Source organism: Hoplias malabaricus, chromosome 7 (genome assembly GCF_029633855.1).
Source record: "Hoplias malabaricus isolate fHopMal1 chromosome 7, fHopMal1.hap1, whole genome shotgun sequence".
NCBI lineage: Eukaryota > Metazoa > Chordata > Actinopteri > Characiformes > Erythrinidae > Hoplias > Hoplias malabaricus.
Genome location: NC_089806.1, coordinates 46,018,092 through 46,037,673, shown reverse-complemented (window position 1 = coordinate 46,037,673; position 19,582 = coordinate 46,018,092). Strand labels below are relative to the sequence as shown.

Genomic DNA, 19,582 nt, shown 5'->3' with positions numbered 1-19,582 from the left:
TGTCTGTGATGTCACAAATGGGCTCAGTGTCTGTGCAGGAAGTGTATGATGTGATGAGTGAAAATAAGAGAATATTTCTATTATAAAAGTCCCTATGAATGATTGATGGACGTACCCTGGGACGCTGGGAACCACCAGAGGACGTTCAGGCTTCGGGATCCACGCAGGGACAGCGCCCCCTGCTGGACCCAAACACACCACTTAGAGGAGGATGAGGAGGTCTCCCAGTCGAGTTCTGACCCAGACCCGCTGAGCTTCGGTGGATCTGTGAGTTCAGGACTGGGCTCAGAACATTACACACAAAAACAATCACATCAGAGCCTTGTGTTTTATCCGTTTATTTCGTCCATGTAACAAAAATATTATTCAGAAACTAAACGAGTGAATCTGCTCAGCAGGAATCACCAGAACCGTCCGATCAACACCGAAGATCAGACACAGGAACAAGCATCAGACTTTAACACTTAAAGTTATAAAATAACAATAACAACAATAATAATAATAACAATAATAACAATAATAATTGTGCAAGGTGCCAGTAAAAATCACCAAACATTCAGTACGAGTGTTTAAAACAACGCCAGCGTTCAGTAAACATGAGCCCAGCAGAGGGCGCCACCTGGTGGCTGTCAGGATACTCTGAGTGTATGAGGATTTACATCCGCCTCAAACTGTAAACAAACAAACTACAGGAAGTACAGCTGTAAACTGCTTCGGATTGAATTACAGCCCTGTTTTACGCATTTTACTTTCCATTCCTTGTTTTTTGTCCTTTCCTATTCCACGTTAAAAACGTTTACACGTGATGTAACATGTAAAATACACACAGGACCGTGTAAAAGTTATAGACACCTGAGAGAGTGAGAGTTATCGGAGCTGTAAGACTTTATTCACTCAAACAAACAGCTCCCAACCCCCTGTATCTCTATAAATACCATCATCATCATCATCATCATCAGGTGCCTAAGACTTAGACGCAGTGCCGTACGTAGAGTATGTTTAAGTATCGTGATGTGTGATGTGCCCGCTCTGAGCCGGCTGTGTGTGTGCGCTGTGTGTGTGTGTGTGTCCATCCTCCAGGAGGCGGAGCTCTGAGCTGTCAATCAAAGCCTCCTTACTGTCTACATCACCCAATCAGCCTCCAGCGCCCCCCGAGGGTGGAGAGACCAACGAGTTACTGGTTTGGTTTTCAGCTGAAGAAGTAAAGGCCGTGTCTCACGTCACTGAACAGAGACACGTCCCGCTTTGGGACGTCAGGAAGACTCTGATTTCTTTAAAGCATTGGGGGGGGGGGTATAAATAAATACTCTGCAACATCAAGTGAAAGTCTGTGGTTAAGTTCAGCGTCTGAAAACGCAGCAGAGACAAAGACAAAGACAAAAAAACAGTTCAGTTCGGGTTAAAATCGTTGGCGAAGCGTCCTGGTGTCCCCCAGAGGAGGGGAACAGGGCGATGTCCCGTGTGGTCGGGCTCAGTCTCACACTGAATCTGGACGCTACGACTTTCTCAGGGCGGGAGAAACTGAGATCTCTTCTTTCTCTCTGAGACAAAGTAGGAAAGGCACTTGTGGATAAGTCTGAACCGTGCCCAGTCCGTCTGGGGCTCCTGCTTCTTTCTCAGGGGTCTCCTCTCTCTCTCGGGGGGTGGTGGTCTCCGTCCTGAGTAAACCTGCAGAACCTCCTCCTCTGTGAATAAACACAGTCTCCAGAGCTGTGAGAGTCCGCTCTGTGCTCCGAGCGCTGCTGGAGGGGGCTCAGCTGTCGGTGGCTGTGTGTGTGGAGGAGGTGGGGTCTCCTCTTTAGGGGCTCTCCGCTCTCTCGGGGGTCTTGACGCTGGTGGTCCGGACGATGCAGGTGGGGCGGTGGAGGTTGAGCATAAGAACGAGATGCTGTTTCTCCTGCTTCAGAGACTCGATCTGAGCCTTCAGCTCCCGGTTCAGCACCTCCAGCCTCTCAGACTCCTGCAGAGAGAGAGAGAGAAGACAGACCCGGGCTTAATCTCTTACAGTAACCACCCTCCACATCCTTCTCAGACGTTCAAGGCCTCAGAGACAGAGACGGACTAATCACACTCTTCCAGAAGCAGAGCTACTGTGGGTTAAAGGTGCGGTCAGTCATTTCTGAGATGAACCAAACTGCTCTGTTGTCCTTGAACGAACCAGTTTATGCACCACAGAGTGGGCCACCACACGGAGGATGACAATGTTAGTGTTACAGCAGTGTTCCTACCCTCCTAGGGAAGTTACATAGTGCGGTTTCTGGAGTGCTGAGCCTGGAGTAGTCTCTATTCTCCCTGTTACAGCTCAGTGATGCTGAAGTTGATGCTAACTTTACGGTACAAACATTCCATACTGTCCCTTTAAGCGGCTTCTCCAGTTATGTAACAGTGTCAGACATTTTTATCCGAACCTTGTGCTGCTGTTTAACACCAGTGAGGTACAGAGACAGAAACTCACCTTCTGCAGGAAGTCTGTCCTCTCCTTTTTCTTGTTCCGACAGCGAGCCGCTGCCACTTTGTTTTTCTCTCTCCTCCTCTTCCTCCTCTCGTCTTCATCGCCCACCTGCATCACAAAGGAAGGTCAGTAAAAACACGCCCTCCAGGTGAGCTCCTCCAGAACCGTGAGCGGCGGGGGAGGCGTGGAACAGTCACGGCTGCTTTTCTGAGCAGACTTCAGTTCAGAAGGAAAAGAGCTGCCGTCGTTTCTGTAAACGCCTGTGGAGTTCTATATCCCGCCGCTAGAGGTCGCCCTTGTCTTAATAAAGAGCCAGAGTGGGTCACTAACACGGCTCTTTTTTTTGCTCTTGGGTGCCTAAGGTGGTGTCCAGCAGGGGGCGCTGCTGAGCACCTGCGACTGCGCTTTTACTACAAACTAAGGCTTGTGTCGTTGCTGTTTTTATTATAGTTTTTTGTTGTTGTTCACAGCAGATCTTTCTACAGTCCTCCATTCCACATTAAATAAAAATATAAACTGTGCTGAAACGTTTATGAATCTATTCTAAAAAGAGCTGTTTAAATGAGATTAGGGTGGCGCCCTACACTGACTGCCTGGATGTGATTTAAGGTGGAACCGGGCGGTTCTCTGGGCCTCACCTCGCTCTGCAGGACGGTGAACGGTCTCTTGCTCGGATACTGGGGCTCCTCCGAGGGTCGGACGCAGAACATTTGGGAAAGTTTGAGGGTCTGGGTGAGCGAGGAGGATGGGAACACTGCCGTAGAGAAACCGGGCAGAGAGCTGTCGGGCAGCATCGGGTCAGGCATCTGGGCGGGCATCATTACTGTCCAACTGTGGAGACAGACACACAGGGAGAGACTTTAATTTACACTCGCCTTCATGGCAACAGAGAGAGAGAGAGAGAGAGAGAGAGAGAGGGAGAGAGAGAGAGAATGAGGAACCATCATGTTTCTCTACTGACTGAACCTGCTGAAGGCCACAAAACCAAACACACTCATGTGAAGTGACCTTGGGTGTGAGAAGTGTTTTAAACAGAGTGTATCACTTGTTGTGGTTGTTGTTGTTAACGCTACTTTTTTTTAAAATTCTGTTCTGCTTCTAAACATTACATTAAAGCATTAAACTGCAGTTCAGTCACTGTTCCATTTTCTCTTTGTTTGTGTGTAAGTCTCTGTCTGGAGGTCAATCCACATCTGAATTCAGAACGACAGGAGACAGTGTGAATGCAATTAAAATAAACTATCAGCAGTTACTGTAACTGCTGTATTACTTGCGTATTTACAGCATCAATGTGCACAACACTGTTCAGAGCTCAGACCACAGACTTTACTTGGGTTCCAAAAGAAACATTATGATGATTATTCATTTTTTAACATCAGGACAATGACAAATCAGCAGCAACATTACTATCAGTATTTACTTTGTATTTACTGTGTATTTACGGTGCATTTACTGTGTATTTACGATGTATTTACTGTGTTTTTACGGTAAATTTACTGTGTATTTACGGTGCATTTACAGTAAATTTACTGTGTATTTACGATAAATTTACTGTGTATTTACTGTGTTTTTACAGTAAATTTACTGTGTATTTACGGTGTATTTACGGTGCATTTACTGTGTATTTACTGTGTATTTACTGTGTTTTTACGGTAAATTTACTGTGTATTTACGGTGTATTTACTGTGTATTTACGGTATATTTACTGTGTATTTACGATAAATTTACTGTGTATTTACGGTATATTTACTGTGTATTTACGGTATATTTACTGTGTTTTTACGGTAAATTTACTGTGTATTTACGGTGCATTTACTGTGTATTTACAGTAAATTTACTGTGTATATACTGTGTATTTACAGTAAATTTACTGTGTATTTACGGTGCATTTACTGTGTATTTACGATAAATTTACTGTGTATTTACTGTGTATTTACAGTAAATTTACTGTGTATTTACGGTGTATTTACTGTGTAATTACGGTAAATTTACTGTGTATTTACTGTGTATTTACGGTGTATTTACTGTGTATTTTACGATAAATTTACTGTGTATTTACGGTGCATTTATTGTGTTATTACAGTAAATTTACTGTGTATTTACGGTGCATTTACTGTGTATTTACTGTGTAGTTACGATAAATTTACTGTGTATTTACTGTGTATTTACAATAAATTTACTGTGTATTTACTGTGTATTTACAGTAAATTTACTGTGTATTTACGGTGCATTTACTGTGTATTTACAGTAAATTTACTGTGTATTTACGGTGTATTTACTGTGTAATTACGGTAAATTTACTGTGTATTTACGGTAAATTTACTGTGTATTTACGGTAAATTTACTGTGTATTTACTGTGTATTTACGATAAATTTACTGTGTATTTACTGTGTATTTACTGTGTATTTACAGTAAATTTACGGTGTATTTACGGTGCATTTACTGTGTAATTATGGTAAATTTACTGTGTATTTACGGTGCATTTACGGTGTAATTACGGTAAATTACTGTGTATTTACAGTGCATTTACTGTGTATTTACTGTGTATTTACGGTAAATTTACTGTGTATTTACTGTGTATTTACGGTGTATTTACTGTGTATTTACGGTAAATTTACTGTGTATTTACTGTGTATTTACGGTGCATTTACGGTGTAATTACGGTAAATTACTGTGTATTTACAGTGCATTTACTGTGTATTTACTGTGTATTTATGGTAAATTTACTGTGTATTTACTGTGTATTTACGGTGTATTTACTGTGTATTTACTGTGTATTTACTGTGTATTTACGGTAAATTTACTGTGTGTTTACTGTGTATTTACTGTGTATTTACGGTGTATTTACTGTGTATTTACTGTGTATTTACGGTAAATTTACTGTGTATTTACGGTGCATTTACGGTGTAATTACGGTAAATTACTGTGTATTTACAGTGCATTTACTGTGTATTTACTGTGTATTTACGGTAAATTTACTGTGTATTTACTGTGTATTTACTGTGTATTTACGGTGTATTTACTGTGTATTTACTGTGTATTTACGGTGTATTTACTGTGTATTTACTGTGTATTTACTGTGTATTTACGGTAAATTTACTGTGTGTTTACTGTGTATTTACGGTGTAATTACGGTAAATTACTGTGTATTTACAGTGCATTTACTGTGTATTTACTGTGTATTTACGGTAAATTTACTGTGTATTTACTGTGTATTTACTGTGTATTTACGGTGTATTTACTGTGTATTTACTGTGTATTTACGGTAAATTTACTGTGTGTTTACTGTGTATTTACGGTGTAATTACGGTAAATTACTGTGTATTTACAGTGCATTTACTGTGTATTTACTGTGTATTTACGGTAAATTTACTGTGTATTTACTGTGTATTTACGGTAAATTTACTGTGTGTTTACTGTGTATTTACTGTGTATTTACGGTAAATTTACTGTGTGTTTACTGTGTGTTTACTGTGTATTTACGGTAAATTTACTGTGTGTTTACTGTGTATTTACGGTAAATTTACTGTGTGTTTACTGTGTATTTACGGTGTAATTACGGTAAATTACTGTGTATTTACAGTGCATTTACTGTGTATTTACTGTGTATTTACGGTAAATTTACTGTGTATTTACTGTGTATTTACGGTAAATTTACTGTGTGTTTACTGTGTATTTACTGTGTATTTACGGTAAATTTACTGTGTGTTTACTGTGTGTTTACTGTGTATTTACGGTAAATTTACTGTGTGTTTACTGTGTATTTACGGTGTTTACTGTGTCTGTGCTTACTCTAATCAGAGGAACTGAGTGTGTGCTTCAACAGAAACAGAGCGCGCACGACTCAGAGTGAAGTTATAAACCTCTACAAACTGAAACTCCAAAAGTCAGCCCTGAGCTCAGGCTCTAAACACGGTGCTGTGCAAATGAACGGAGCAAAGTTTACAACGATTTCACTTAAAAACAATAAATAAAATCAATAACATTGACTTAAAAAAAACCCTAAGAATCATAATATACGACTTTTATGACGTGAAAGTTCAGCTGTGAATTTCAGGCTGTAAATCTGGTGAAGTTCAGTGGAGAAAGTCGCAGGAGTGTGATGAGTTTGCGTTGGTGCAGAAATAAAGGAGACTGTGAGTTTAAAGGAGAAATAAATAAAAACGAGAAAGTAAATAAAGCGCTTACCGAGCTCTGCTTCACTCCGTCACGCGCTCTCCGTCCCGAGGCTCGTGCCACTGTTGTGAACGGAGTTGCATCAGCGCCTTCTTATACTTTCCGAAGCGCTGACGTCGTGACGTCACTGGTCGAGGGTGTCGCCCAATAACCGATCTGGAGCCCTAACAAGGACACCTCACTGTTTACTTCAGGTTTCAAACTTAAATTTAAAAAACCGTGCGATTAAACATTAAACATTGCGTCACGAATATAATTGTGTTTTTGTTTAATTGTAATTATTACTAAAAATTAATTAATAAACACGATAAAACCAGGATAAATAGCACGCTAACTGAGGGATAGAATTAAATGCTTGCTGATATTTTACTCAAACATTAATCATTTAAATAAATTGTGTGTTTTAAGTCTGTTATTAAGGGGAAATGTTTTGATTGGATATTAATATATAAATTTAAATAAGATACAGAAAATATACACCTCTACTTTTCTCGTGATATTAAGAAAATTAGGGTCCTGTGCAAGTAATAAAATATTTGTTAAAGTGTTTAAATTAATGTGACAGGCCAAAGTACTTATTTCTGTGTTCTGCGTAACTCCTTTAATGTAGTAATACTTTATTAAAACGTTATGAATCCTCTGTTCGTGTGTTATAGCTTTGTATCTAAAATCATATGAACACACGCTGACAGAAAATGGCTGTGTTCTGTGTCTTTTATTTTGTAACGTTCCTCAACGGTCTGGGAGCTTTAAATAAATCTAAACTCTCTGGGTTCTCCTTTGGGGTTCTTAGAAGCAGAATGCTAGGGTTCACGAGGTTCTAGAGCTTCTCGACACTCTGCAGCCTCCCTCCCTCCTCCTAGGGCACGACAGCGCACGGAGGGGAACGCGCCCTCACGCCGAAACGGAACCCCATGCCGAGGCCACGCCCCCAGCAACCAAACCATAGCAACCAGCAACATAACAAACGCAGCCATAACAACAACAACCGCGGAGCACCAGCCCAGAGGAGTTTCTACTCGCGCCTCCCGCCGCCCGCGCACCCGGGAATCCCTCCACAGAGCGCGCGAATTTCCTGAAACCAAAAAAAATGTAAACAAGGCTTTAATCTGCATCGTTTAGCGTTTAAACAGAGTTCTCAGGAGCTATTATTAGAACTGATCTTAAGAGAACAATAAAAGCACTAGAAATCACAAGAAAGAACCATTATAAACTACTGAAATCCACAGACGTATCAGAGATTACACAGTAAATTCACTAGTGTTAAATCAGCACTGCTAGCGTAAATATGTAACACCAATAGAGTTGATTTAACACTGGAGAATTTACTGTGTGGTGAAAAGTTCTAGAACCATTACTGACTACTGAAAAACTATTAGTAACTACTAGAATAAGTAACATTAATATTTGAAAACCACCAGAAACATTGTGCAATTGTGGAACATGTAGAAAGTTCTAGAAAAATCTAGAATACATAACATTTTTATGAACCAGTTAAAAACACTGGGCATGACTTTTGTCCTTGTGAAAATGACGTGTGTGGCACTGCCCAACCACCCTGCCCCCACCCACCACGCACACACACACACACACACACACACACACACATATCCAGAGAGAGAGACTTCCTCTGTTTGTGTCTGTGAAACAACCACACAGACGTTAATCACTCATTGTTTCGCCGTCACTGAGATTAAACCTCTCAGAATTTTCCCCACGTCATTCCTGAAAAACCAAGAAGTCCTATTCGTAAAATCTTAAATCCCTGAAGTAAAAATATGAGGCGTGATAGCAGAGTGGTTTAACCAGCACAATGGTGGTTACACTGTGGAAACAGATCACTCTCTAGTAACTCCTTGTTGTTCTGCTGTAATTGTGATTTTTGTTGATTTTTTACAGTACTGTAATCACTGTAGTTTTTGTTTTTTGTAACATGAAGTGTGGAGGTAAACTGCTAGCGCTCATGCTACAGAGGTTGGGAGTACCTTAGCTAGCAAACATTAACATGCTAGCTAACCCATTAAACATTAGCTAGCTAACCCAAGCATAGCACACATAGGAGGCGCAGATGGGCACACCCCATGTTGTTTAATCTGCACATTTTAATACTAAAGTTAATGAAACTGAGGACAGACAAAAGCTCAGGTGAAGAAACAGTGGTCAGAATGACGCTCGGACGCGCGAGTGCTTTTCTGACTGCTTTTCTGTGGTTTTCTGCTGTGGTGAGCCCTGTATTTTGTATTTTGTTATTTTTCACTGTTGTGTAATGGTGAATGTTAAGCTCCTGTAGAGTCCTGAGCAGGAAGCGAGATTTCTGCGGGAGCGCTGGACTAGCGCAGTTTGAGGAAGTTTTAAATCTGTGTTTGGACTCTGACGCTGGAACAGACCAGAGACTGATGAATAATCTCTGAGTATTTCAACATCATTCAGACCTGAATATTATTAGAACTGTGTTCTGCATCGTTTTTAACACAAATTAAGATTTTCCAGCCTCTTTCTCCTAAATCTGGAAGATGGATATTACTTTTTGACGTTAGCCGCCAGTGATGAATGGAAATGGCGCTGTTTTTTCCTGATGTTTCATGTGTTTAATCTTAAACATGTTCCAAGTCCGGAAATAAACGTCCACAAATAAATCTACAGAAATAAGTGTATGGAAATAAAGACACAGGAATAGTTGTAGCTGATGGAAACTTGAGCAAAGTGTCAAAATAACTGCATTAAAATAAAAAAAATGATTAACTGATATTCAGTAAGTCGTAGTGGATGATATTCCTCTTTGTTTACAGATGTTAATGGAGACGTCAGCAGGTGATGGAGTGTCAGAGCATGGTGATCAAAGCAGGTATTAACTGCAGGTGCAGGGTTCGCTGTGCACTAACCTTGTTTCTCCAGTGTTTAATTGAAAGGAAAACTCCGGGACATCTCTGGACCCGACGCTCTGGAGTTTCTCTAGAGTTTAAATGTGGAAAATGGCTCTAAATAAACAAAACTTCCAACACAGACCGTGTCTCTGAACCTGTCTCTGACTGTGTCGTGTGTGAGTGTGTGTGGCCATGTGTGAGTGTGTGTGTGTGTGTGTGTTTTGCGGGGGTGAAGCGAGGTGTAAATTATGTGGTCAGTGGGAGGCAGTATTTAATTTTCCAGGTCGTGAGCTGCAGGGCAGATGGTAGAGGGGTGTGTGTGTAGTGAGGACTGAGGGCGGCGCTGCAGACGGTGGCACTGTCTCACAGCTCCAGGGTCCTGGGGCACTGTGTTTGTCTTGGGTCCGGGTCTGAACGGGTTCAGAGATCAGCTCTGAGAACCAGTGTGTGTTAGAGTATATTTATAATATAAACGTTTCTCGCTGTGTGTTTGAGTGGACTGACTTTGCTGGAAAATAAACAGCACATTACAGTCTCTTTATTTATTCACATTTTATATTGTTCTTTTACTTTCACATTTTACCTCATTAAAACCTGCCAGTTTCAACAGGCTTCGACCGGTTCATACCGGTCTGGTGCTGGCCTTATCTGATCAATGTGAGCTTGTGACACACACACACACACACACACACACACCACTGGAATGCCCTTCCTGAGAGCACGTCCTCACAGACCATCCCTGTGTCCAGAACAGCTCCTATTCACTACATCACTCACTATACAGTGCACTATTATAGTGAACTGAACTCAGGAGGATAGTGAACCAAATGGTGTTTTCACCAAATGGTGCAGTGCATTATGGGTATCCACTGTCTGCTAGTACACATGAATTGGACGGTCTGGAGCTGTTCTGATTCTAGTCTGATGCTGGTCTGATGTTGGTCTGATGTTGGTCTGATTCTAGTCTGGAGCATGTCTGATGCTGGTCTGGAGCTGGTCTGATTTTAGTCTAATGCTGGTCTGATTCTGATCCGATGCTGGTCCGATGCTAGTCTGGAGCTGGTCCGATGCTGTTCTGGAGCTGGTCCGATGCTGGTCTGGAGCTGGACCGATGCTGGTCCGATGCTGGTCCGATGCTGTTCTGGAGCTGGTCCGATGCTGGTCCGATGCTGTTCTGGAGCTGGTCTGGAGCTGGTTTAAACTTGCTGTGTTTTCAGTATCACACTCCAGTAAAGGACTCTGTGTTTTCTGGAGTTATGAATGTATTAATGTTCCTGTGTGTGATTAACCGTGCTGTTGGTAGCAGACAGAGAGGAGTTTCATCATAAACGTCTGACGCTAATGCGGCGGAGGATTTCTCAAATACAACACATGAAACTTTGATTAAAGGGAAACACATACTTTCACTGGCAACGTGCCTGTGTGTGTGTGTGTGTGTGTGTGTGTGTGTGTGTGTGGGAGAGGAGTAGAAAGTGCTGAGTGTGTGTGTATGGGAGTGTGTGTGGAGTGAGGAATGTGAACTGGTGTTTCCTCATCAGTGTTTGTGCGTTAAACCTACGGAGAGGAAAGTATTCAGAGAATGTCAATAATCCACAAATCAGCACCGAGAAAAGCACTGTGCGCCACAAAACACTTTTTATCCTGTTTGATCTCGGTGGAATAAATAAAGAGCGTGGTGCTGATCGCTATCAGCTGAGAAAAACCTTCACCGATACTGGATTCGCTCATCATCTATGTGATGTTTACTCACAGAGCCCCTCTGGTGATAATGCTTTATAATAACATGTAGGCATTCAAATGATTTACTTATACAACTCCAAACACGTGGGAATGACTTAATAATGTGTCAGAAACACACAGTAATGCACAGAAATGCCTTTATGTGCAGAGACAACTGAACACTGCCTGCAGTGAAACCAAATATTAAATATATCTCGCTCCCACTTATTGTTTGTTCATTAGTAAATCTGAATACACAGTGACACTCTACACTCCCTGTAACACTCTCTCTGTGTCTCCACTTGTATGATTCTAAATGGTTCTCTGTTATAACACACGCTTCTTTATGATCTGTAATAACACCTGCTCTGTGTCTATGGCACCTGTGATCTTCAACGTTAATCAATACAAATAAATAGCAGCAGTAAATACACAGAAGCGTTCTACTCCTGTCATCTGCAGAGTAATAACACACAGGCCACAGCGGAAGTGCTGATTAAAGTCTGTGTGTGAATATAAGGCTCGTTAGGAGGTCACAAGTGTGAAATAAAGCGGTTAAAGGTCAATATAAACCCAGAGGCTGTGCAGGTTTTATGGATGATCGGCACATTCCGGTTAAATTCGGCTTCTGCAGCTCAAAATCGCTGCTCTGTGACGTCAGCGCCGGGTAACTATGGAAACAAAACAAGGGAGCGCTTCCAAATTTGGGCATGAGGAACAAAAACAAAGCAGACGGAGCAGAACCGCGCAGGCACGCACTGCGACGTCACGAGCGCGCTGACGTTGCACGTTCTGAGGGACATACGCACATACACACACACACAGAGGAGGGGCATAGTATAATAAAATATTATATATATATATTAAAAAAGGCAGAGTATAATTTAGAGTAAATATTATTTTAGAAATTTAGAGATTTTTTTTTAAATATTTAATTATTAAATTAATTTTAAACTTAAATTATTAATCATTTGCCATATCAGGGACCCACTGATATTGGAATATTGGGCCAATGTCATTCATTCATTCATTCATTCATTCTTTCATCCTTTGTAAGCACTTCATACTGAAGAGGATTGCAGTGGGTGCAGAACCTACGACGAATGATTCTGTGCACCACTCGAACACACCCTGGAAAGTGCAGCACACTCATCCAGTCACTTACACAGTCACCCAATCACTCACACCTGTGGACAGTTTAACACACTCACCCAGTCGCTCAAACACTTACCCCGTCACTCATGCACTCACCCCGCCACTCATGCACTCACCCAGTCACTCACACTCTCACCCAGTCATTTAGTGGAGCCCCCCAATAGTGGAGCCCCCGGAGGAAACCCACACAGACACAGAGAGAACACACCACACTCCTCATAGACAGTCACCCGGAGGAAACCCACGCAGACACAGAGAGAACACACCACACTCCTCATAGACAGTCACCCGGAGGAAACCCACGCAGACACAGAGAGAACACACCACACTCCTCATAGACAGTCACCCGGAGGAAATCCACGCAGACACAGAGAGAACACACCACACTCTTCACAGACAGTGATTCGAGCAGAAGATCCCACCCAGGATCCCGACCCCTTTTAGCTGTGGGCTCTTGACCCGCCACAACCCACATCATGATGAAGTGCTTAGAGAAGATGAACAGATGAATGTTTTTAATCATCAGCACAAACACAACCATCACCCATCTTTCATTGTTCATATTTATACTTCTTTATTTATTTATTTATTTATTTATTTTTGCACATCTGCAAACAAGGCATAAACCGGAGGTCATAAAAATATTAAACAAAAAATAAATAATTGAACTATGGCACAGAAACATCTTTGTGTTTGATTTTCTTCACAGACAGCTGAAATTTACACGAGACACAACATCACAGCTTTATATTAATATCAGACAACAGAAATATTCATCACCACACAGAGGACTGTGAGAATCACAGCGACGAGAACAACACTCCCTCCACAGCGACAGGTTTGTGCTCCTCTCTCACTAGAAAATGTTCCAGTGTTTGTACACAGCCCTGGCTCCGTAAATGGGAAACAAAGTATGTGTCTCTGTCTAAACTGGCTCAGGCCTCTCTCTCTCTCTCTCTCTCAATCACAATGCTCCACCTTAAAAGATACAGTCACTTCCTACTCAAATACCCTGCTCCACCTTAAAAGATACAGTTGCTTCTTACTCAATCACACCGCTCCACCTTAAAAGATACAGTTGCTTCCTACTCAATCACACTGCTCCACATTAAAAGATACAGTCACTTCCTACTCACACACACCGCTCCACCTTAAAAAACACAGCGCTTCTGAATGAACAGAAAGAGGAGGGGGGGTGTTTGTTTTGCTGTGAGAACCGTAGTACTCCAGAATCGTCTTTGTCACGTTTAACCCCTCTCTCACTGCGGCGCTGGTCAGAAGCGCACCAGGAGGAGCACGTCACTGCGCTGTGATTAAAGATTAGTACGAAGCAGGAGTTGTGTTTTAAAAGATACAGTGAAATATCTACACAACATGAACCTGGACACGAGCCAACACCACAACCACACTCCACTCTCAGTTCAACATGACTTTAAATGAATTTCCATACGTAATAAATCTCAATATCCGTATATATTTATATATCAATATATAGATCTGTGTTTATTTAAATATAGACGTGTACTGTGTGTGTTTTCAGACCAGCCCTGATACACAGACCCTACATTAAAACACAAAGTCAACAACAAAATGGAAAAGTGACGCAGTTCAGTTCACGAGGTACAGAAAAGTGCATAAACGACTCCATCAATAAAACACATCCATCGAAAAAGGATGAGGACCGAGACTTTCCACACTTCACCGTCTGGAAGAAATGATTAACTCACAGTTTGCTGCGTGCAGAGTGTACGACACCATCTTTACTGTACACCGAACTCAACAAAAACGGGCCTCGACGACCTGTATTCGCCCCTGCTCCAGAACCACACACTTACAGTAATCCAGGCCTAACAGGGGGAGGGGCGGGGGATGGGGGGGGTCCTAAATTTACTGTGAAAACTTCTAATGCCACAGGAGCGTCGTTTCCACATCAGCGTGTCATTCGAAATTCAGTCTCCAAAACACCACTTTGGGCTCTAATAGGGTCCAGCTCCCAGAGCCGGGTTAAACCTTCATCTGGGTCCAGACATGACCTTGTAGGAAGAAAACACACTTACTGACAACTGATTAAACATTCACTGCTCGACTGACTCCCAATCCACAGCCACCAAGACTCAGATGTACACACGTGTAAGGCCTTTACACACCCACGGGGTTTATCTGGAGGATGTTTTTAGCTGATGGTAACTGGACAGTGGAAAAGTGACGCTATTGTATTCGCCCTCTGTTTGATTTCCGTGCACTTCCCCCGGCGACAAACCCTCACCGACCAATCATCTGTGTCATAGAAACAAACAGCCAATCAGATTACAGTATCTGTGTCTCAGCGGTCGGCGCTTTCTGACAGAACTGCCCTCAGGCCACTGGGGTTTTTCTGTGAGCGTCTTCAGCGTGTCCGACCTGTCCGACCTGTCATTTGTTAAATCTTTTTGACTGAGAAAATAAAGGTGAAACAGGTGCAAATAAAACCTCGTTGCGTCTGGTGTGTATCGATGTGATGTGAAGTGACTGGAACTAGTCTTTCACATGTTTTTCTGGCATCGTGTTCAGTGTGTAACGGCCTTTACAGTTTATCTGAATGTTGGCTGGGCCCCTGCTGTCATATAAACTCAACGCACATTTCACCCACAGAACTAAAGGTTCCAGTGGGGTACCTGGGGGCAGTTGGGATATCGCAAGAACAACACCGAAACAATACTTTAAACATAGAGTACCTTCCACCTTTTAAATAAAGCTCTCAGTTCCTGTCTGGGACAAAAACGGCGTCTCAAAGACCCGCGTTCGGCTTTGAGAATTGCACCAACACATTGAGACGGTCATGCAGGTACGGACAGGTGAAAAATCTTTAGTTTTCGGTGTCTTTTCTCCTCGGTCTGTCCTTCATAAAGCCAGCAGTGTGGAGTTCTCTGCTCCTGCTTTGGCTCTGGCCGCAGTTTTGCTCTCAAACTCCTCTGGGTTTGGGTTCGGGAAGTCAAAGACAGGGACGGCGTTGCTGGCGTTAGCGCTGCAGCTGGGGCTTAATATAGGGGTGCTGAGGGGGTCTAGACTGCCCCCTATTGACATGTAGAGCGTTTCCCACTCGGTGAGACCTAGAGAAGCACTGAGGTCAATGTCAGGAACCAGAAGGTCCACGTCGTCGTCGTCTTCGTCTTCGTCATTGCTGGTGATCTTGCAGCCGAGGTCCTCCATTGGGACGTCCTTCATGTCTATGTAGGGTTCTAGATCAGCGCTAGAACACAGGAGAACATCAGAGCCGCCGGATATAATGGGGCTGGTGGGCTCCAGCTCCTGGGCGCAGGTCGGCACCTGGTGGAGGGCCAGTGGAGTCGAGGGCACTTTCTCCAGGCTCAGGTTTGTAGAATCCAGTTCACGCTTCTGAGATTCTTCAGAGATGTCCATCTCCTCCATCTCCATCTCCTCCATCTCCTCCATCTCCACTGGGATTTTGCAGTGGACGCTGTGGGAGGCCAGCATTAGCTCCAGCTGCTCTTTTTCCTTCATTAAGCTGCTGATCTCCGCCTGGAGAGACGTCTTTTCCTCCTCCAGTTTGTCCGTCTCCTGCAGAGACAGGAAGGAGGAAAATGAACCCGTGCCAATCTGCTACAGTCAATGGTCGACACACCACGAGTCTAACGCAGTTAAATAAGAGTCAAAGTCAGATTTAACTGAGACACTCACCGCCTGGAGACTGTCGGTCAGTTCTCGGCGCCGGTTTCGACACTTCGCCGCCGCCAGTTTATTTCTCTCTCTTCGAATTCTCTTCCTCTCTTCCTCCTCCGGCGACAGCTGAGAAACATTAAAATATTTAAAAAATTAATATTAAACACAGAAACACACAGTTAACACTTAATACAAGACTTCAAACGTTACGATAACTACTCTTCAAGCTCATAACTAAATATGTACAGTCTATTATTCTCTATGATGTATTCAGTATGTACTATTAGTTATTCATTAACTTCTATGAATTATTCAGTATCCACTACGAATAATTTAGGATCTACTGTGAATTATTTAATATTCACCATGAATTGTTAAGTACCCGCAATTAATTATTTATTATCTTCTGTAAAATAACTTGGTAATGAAGTTAACCCTAACCCTAACCCTATGAATTATTCAGTGTCTAATCTGAATTATTCATTATTCACAATCTATTACAAAATATTGAGTATCACCTATGAATTATTCCATATCTGCAATTAAGTATTTATTGTCTCTTACAAAATATTCAAAATATTCCATATTTACTATTAATTATTCAGTGTCTACTTTAAATTATTCAGTATCTAATTAATATTTCAGAATGTTCTGTAAATTATTCAGTATCCTGTATGAATTATTCAGTGTTTACTATGAATTACTATGAGTTAATTAATTAAATAATGAGAATGATGTACCTGTTCTTTTTGGCCCTTCCTGCGTCCTGATTGGCCAGAGGATGTCCTGTGTCCTGATTGGCTGGATGATGGTAGAACTTTCCTGTGTCCTGATTGGCTGGGGGACATCCCGTGTCCTGGCTGCCCTGCGGATGTCCTGCGCCCCAGCTGGTGTGAGGACACCCCATGGCCTGACTGGCTGCAAGAGGGTGAACGTTTCCCTTGTCCTGACTGACCAAAGGCTGGGGGAGCTCTCCTGTGTCCTGATTGGGTGGAGGCTGTCCTGTGTGCTGGTTTGCTTTGGGACGTCTCAGGTTCTGATTGGCCAGAGGTTGATGGAGTTTTCCTTTGTCTCGATTGGCCAGAAGATGGCCTGGCTGCCGATTGGCCGCAGGACTGTGGAGTTTTCTTATGCCTAGCTGGAGATCTCTTCTGTTTTACAGCTCTGCTGCAGGGATTGACCGATGAAATGTCAGTGGACAGAACCATCCACTTCAGATCTGGAGCTGTGGCGATGGCCGTCACCGTGGGAACAAAGGGGCCGTCCACTGAGCTGTCCTCAGACCCTCGGCCCTGAGCACACATCAGTTATAGCAATATATAATACACCACACACATCCCATAACATATATCACACTTGATATGATGTGTATAATATATATCCCATACATCTATATCATATACATCCAATGATTCTTATTCATCACACATCATATATTGCATATACTTCACATTACACACAATCCATGCATTGTAAATGTATTTAGATCATATACAGGTATAAAATCATCATAATACAAATTATTATCTGTACCTGCGTACTCTTCATCTTGATGAAAGCCACTGCTTTAGGCATCTCTCCTTAATCTCCTCACACTCACGAGCGCAGAACAACAAAGGATCAGCTCAAGCTCCAGCCTTGTTTATGCCTTGTTTATGCAGGTATTCTTTCTATCTCCCCTTCTTTCTTCCTCTCTTTCTGTCACAAGGGCTTTGTGTTTACTAGGCTACACCTGGATGCACAAGCGCTCTCTCTCTCTCTCTCTCTCTCTCTCCCTCTCTCTCTCTCTCTCTTTCTTCTCTTATAGTGAGCGAGGATTTTTATGAATGAAATCTATGAGACGAGACCCTACCATGTTCAGGGATGAAGCAGGGGGGGAAGGGTCAGTAAAAAATCTGACTATTTCATTCACATGGGAGCATTGCAGAGCTGCGTCCAATCCGTCATAGAAACATCCAGATGTGCTTGTGTTCTGGAGGAAATACAAATAAATAAAAGGCACTTCTGAGATGCTTTACTGAGCAATGTATAACGTGCATGCAGTTTAATCACACCTGAGGACAAAGGGGTGATGAAGGGTTGGCTGAACATACATTAAAATGGTGTATCAGTTTTTATACTCATCCTATTTATCCCAAACATTACATATATATATATATCACATCACACATATCATACACACAGCATCTCACAAATGTTATAAACATTACATAATACACAGCACCCATAACATACACAATATCAGAAACCCACATTATACAACTATCATACACATCACATATATCCATGTATCACCAATAACGCAAATTATTTCAACTGACTCAGAGTTCTCTCAGATTGTGTAGATGCATATTAAGGTTATGCATATATTTAAGCTAAATGTATGTCATTTGGCCACAAATAGCAGTAAATAAATTCCCATATGACCTCTTATCTTGTTTAGTGGGTGCACACATTGCGTAGCCCCTGCGTATGACCCAAAATCACATTCAGGCCACTTACGCATGCTGTTTGCTTTGCTCAGTGTGGTTAGATATTGAGTAACCATGATTAGATGTGTTTCCTAATTCATGAGAAAGCTTTGGACATCAACTCAGTGCAGACTCACACACTGTACCTCCTTTACTTTTACTATTTTAAAGCATGTGGGTGACGCAGAAAGCTCCCTAAAGACTCTATCCGTGAATAAAGGTCATCAAAGGGCTGTTTAAAACCTCTGTTTCTCTGCAGTGTGTGTATTTCTGTGTGCACTTCTGCATCTGCCTCCATTTTGAACCTCCACCGTGACGAACCACCTCCCCACACATATAACCGCTGCAGCAACAAGACGCGTTCGCCTCCAGCCAATCAGAGCGCGCCAGCGAGGGCGGCAACCAACCAAAACACGGTATTCCTCCCGTTCCCGTGCGAGGAGGACCAATCAGAGGGCGTCGATCCATATTTGGCGTTTCCGGAGCGCTATTGCCACTGCAGCAGTGGCGGCCGCCTATTTCTGTCTCGTATGGGACTCAATTTAATGACACGAAGTGACGAAATCGTCGCAAAATATCAGCATTTTATATATTTTTACCATCTATAAAGCATGATTCTCTTCGCTTAAACACATATGACGATGTGGTGATGTAATATAATGTTCCTAATCCCCCCTCAGACCCCCGTTTCCCACGCTGGGGGGTCGTCCAGAATGGGTGTCTCTATATTTAGAAAAAAATGAGATGAGGTAACCCCGGCCTCCCTCTGGAATGTCTCTCTTTCTCTTTCTGTCTCTCCCTCTCTGGGCATGTTTGTCCTGCTAACTTTCTCATCATCAAATCCCTCCAGAGCGGAAGGCCATGAAATTGTGCTCGTTTTGCTTTTGTTTTTCCCCACAACTTCCACTTTTTCAGAAAAACTGAGAGTGGCCTGTCCACTTCGCTGCGGTAAAACACTCATCTTTGGAAGTCCTCGCTAGTGTAGCAAGTCCAGATAATGTGTGTATCTGTGTGTTTACCCTGGAAGGACAAAATGTCCCCTTCATGATTAGACTATGAGATATTGTACAAGCCAGATATTTCT

The 19,582-nt window shown here is 42.5% G+C and overlaps 2 protein-coding genes across 2 annotated transcripts; both read right to left on the bottom strand.

Moving 5' to 3' along the window:
* Positions 1–329: 329 nt before the first annotated feature.
* jdp2b (Jun dimerization protein 2b) lies at positions 330–6,726 on the bottom strand. Its single transcript, XM_066677680.1, has 4 exons — positions 6,642–6,726; positions 3,091–3,283; positions 2,456–2,560; positions 330–1,960 (listed from the first exon to the last, which is right to left on the bottom strand). Exons 2-4 carry the CDS (start codon positions 3,271–3,273, stop codon positions 1,799–1,801), a joined length of 450 nt encoding a protein of 149 aa, XP_066533777.1. The 5' UTR covers positions 3,274–3,283; positions 6,642–6,726; the 3' UTR covers positions 330–1,798.
* A 6,249-nt stretch (positions 6,727–12,975) lies between these two features.
* On the bottom strand, positions 12,976–17,712 carry LOC136702336 (protein c-Fos-like). The gene is made up of 4 exons (XM_066677361.1): positions 17,561–17,712; positions 16,768–17,319; positions 16,046–16,153; positions 12,976–15,925 (listed from the first exon to the last, which is right to left on the bottom strand). Exons 1-4 carry the CDS (start codon positions 17,600–17,602, stop codon positions 15,248–15,250), a joined length of 1,380 nt encoding a protein of 459 aa, XP_066533458.1. The 5' UTR covers positions 17,603–17,712; the 3' UTR covers positions 12,976–15,247.
* Between the last annotated feature and the right edge of the window lie 1,870 nt (positions 17,713–19,582).

What these genes read in the sequence shown, in the direction of transcription:
- LOC136702336 (XM_066677361.1), bottom strand. Translation starts at nt 17,602, where the DNA reads ATGCCTAAAGCAGTGGCTTTCATCAAGATGAAGAGTACGCAG. An exon ending in GGAAGGGCCAAAAAGAACAG is followed by an intron (nt 16,154 to 16,767) that starts GTACATCATTCT and finishes AATGTTTCTCAG; the next exon opens with CTGTCGCCGGAGGAGGAAGA. An exon ending in TGACCGACAGTCTCCAGGCG is followed by an intron (nt 15,926 to 16,045) that starts GTGAGTGTCTCA and finishes CTGTCTCTGCAG; the next exon opens with GAGACGGACAAACTGGAGGA.
- jdp2b (XM_066677680.1), bottom strand. Translation starts at nt 3,273, where the DNA reads ATGATGCCCGCCCAGATGCCTGACCCGATGCTGCCCGACAGCTCTCTG. An exon ending in TCACCGTCCTGCAGAGCGAG is followed by an intron (nt 2,561 to 3,090) that starts GTGAGGCCCAGA and finishes TTTGTGATGCAG; the next exon opens with GTGGGCGATGAAGACGAGAG. An exon ending in GGACAGACTTCCTGCAGAAG is followed by an intron (nt 1,961 to 2,455) that starts GTGAGTTTCTGT and finishes CTCTCTCTGCAG; the next exon opens with GAGTCTGAGAGGCTGGAGGT.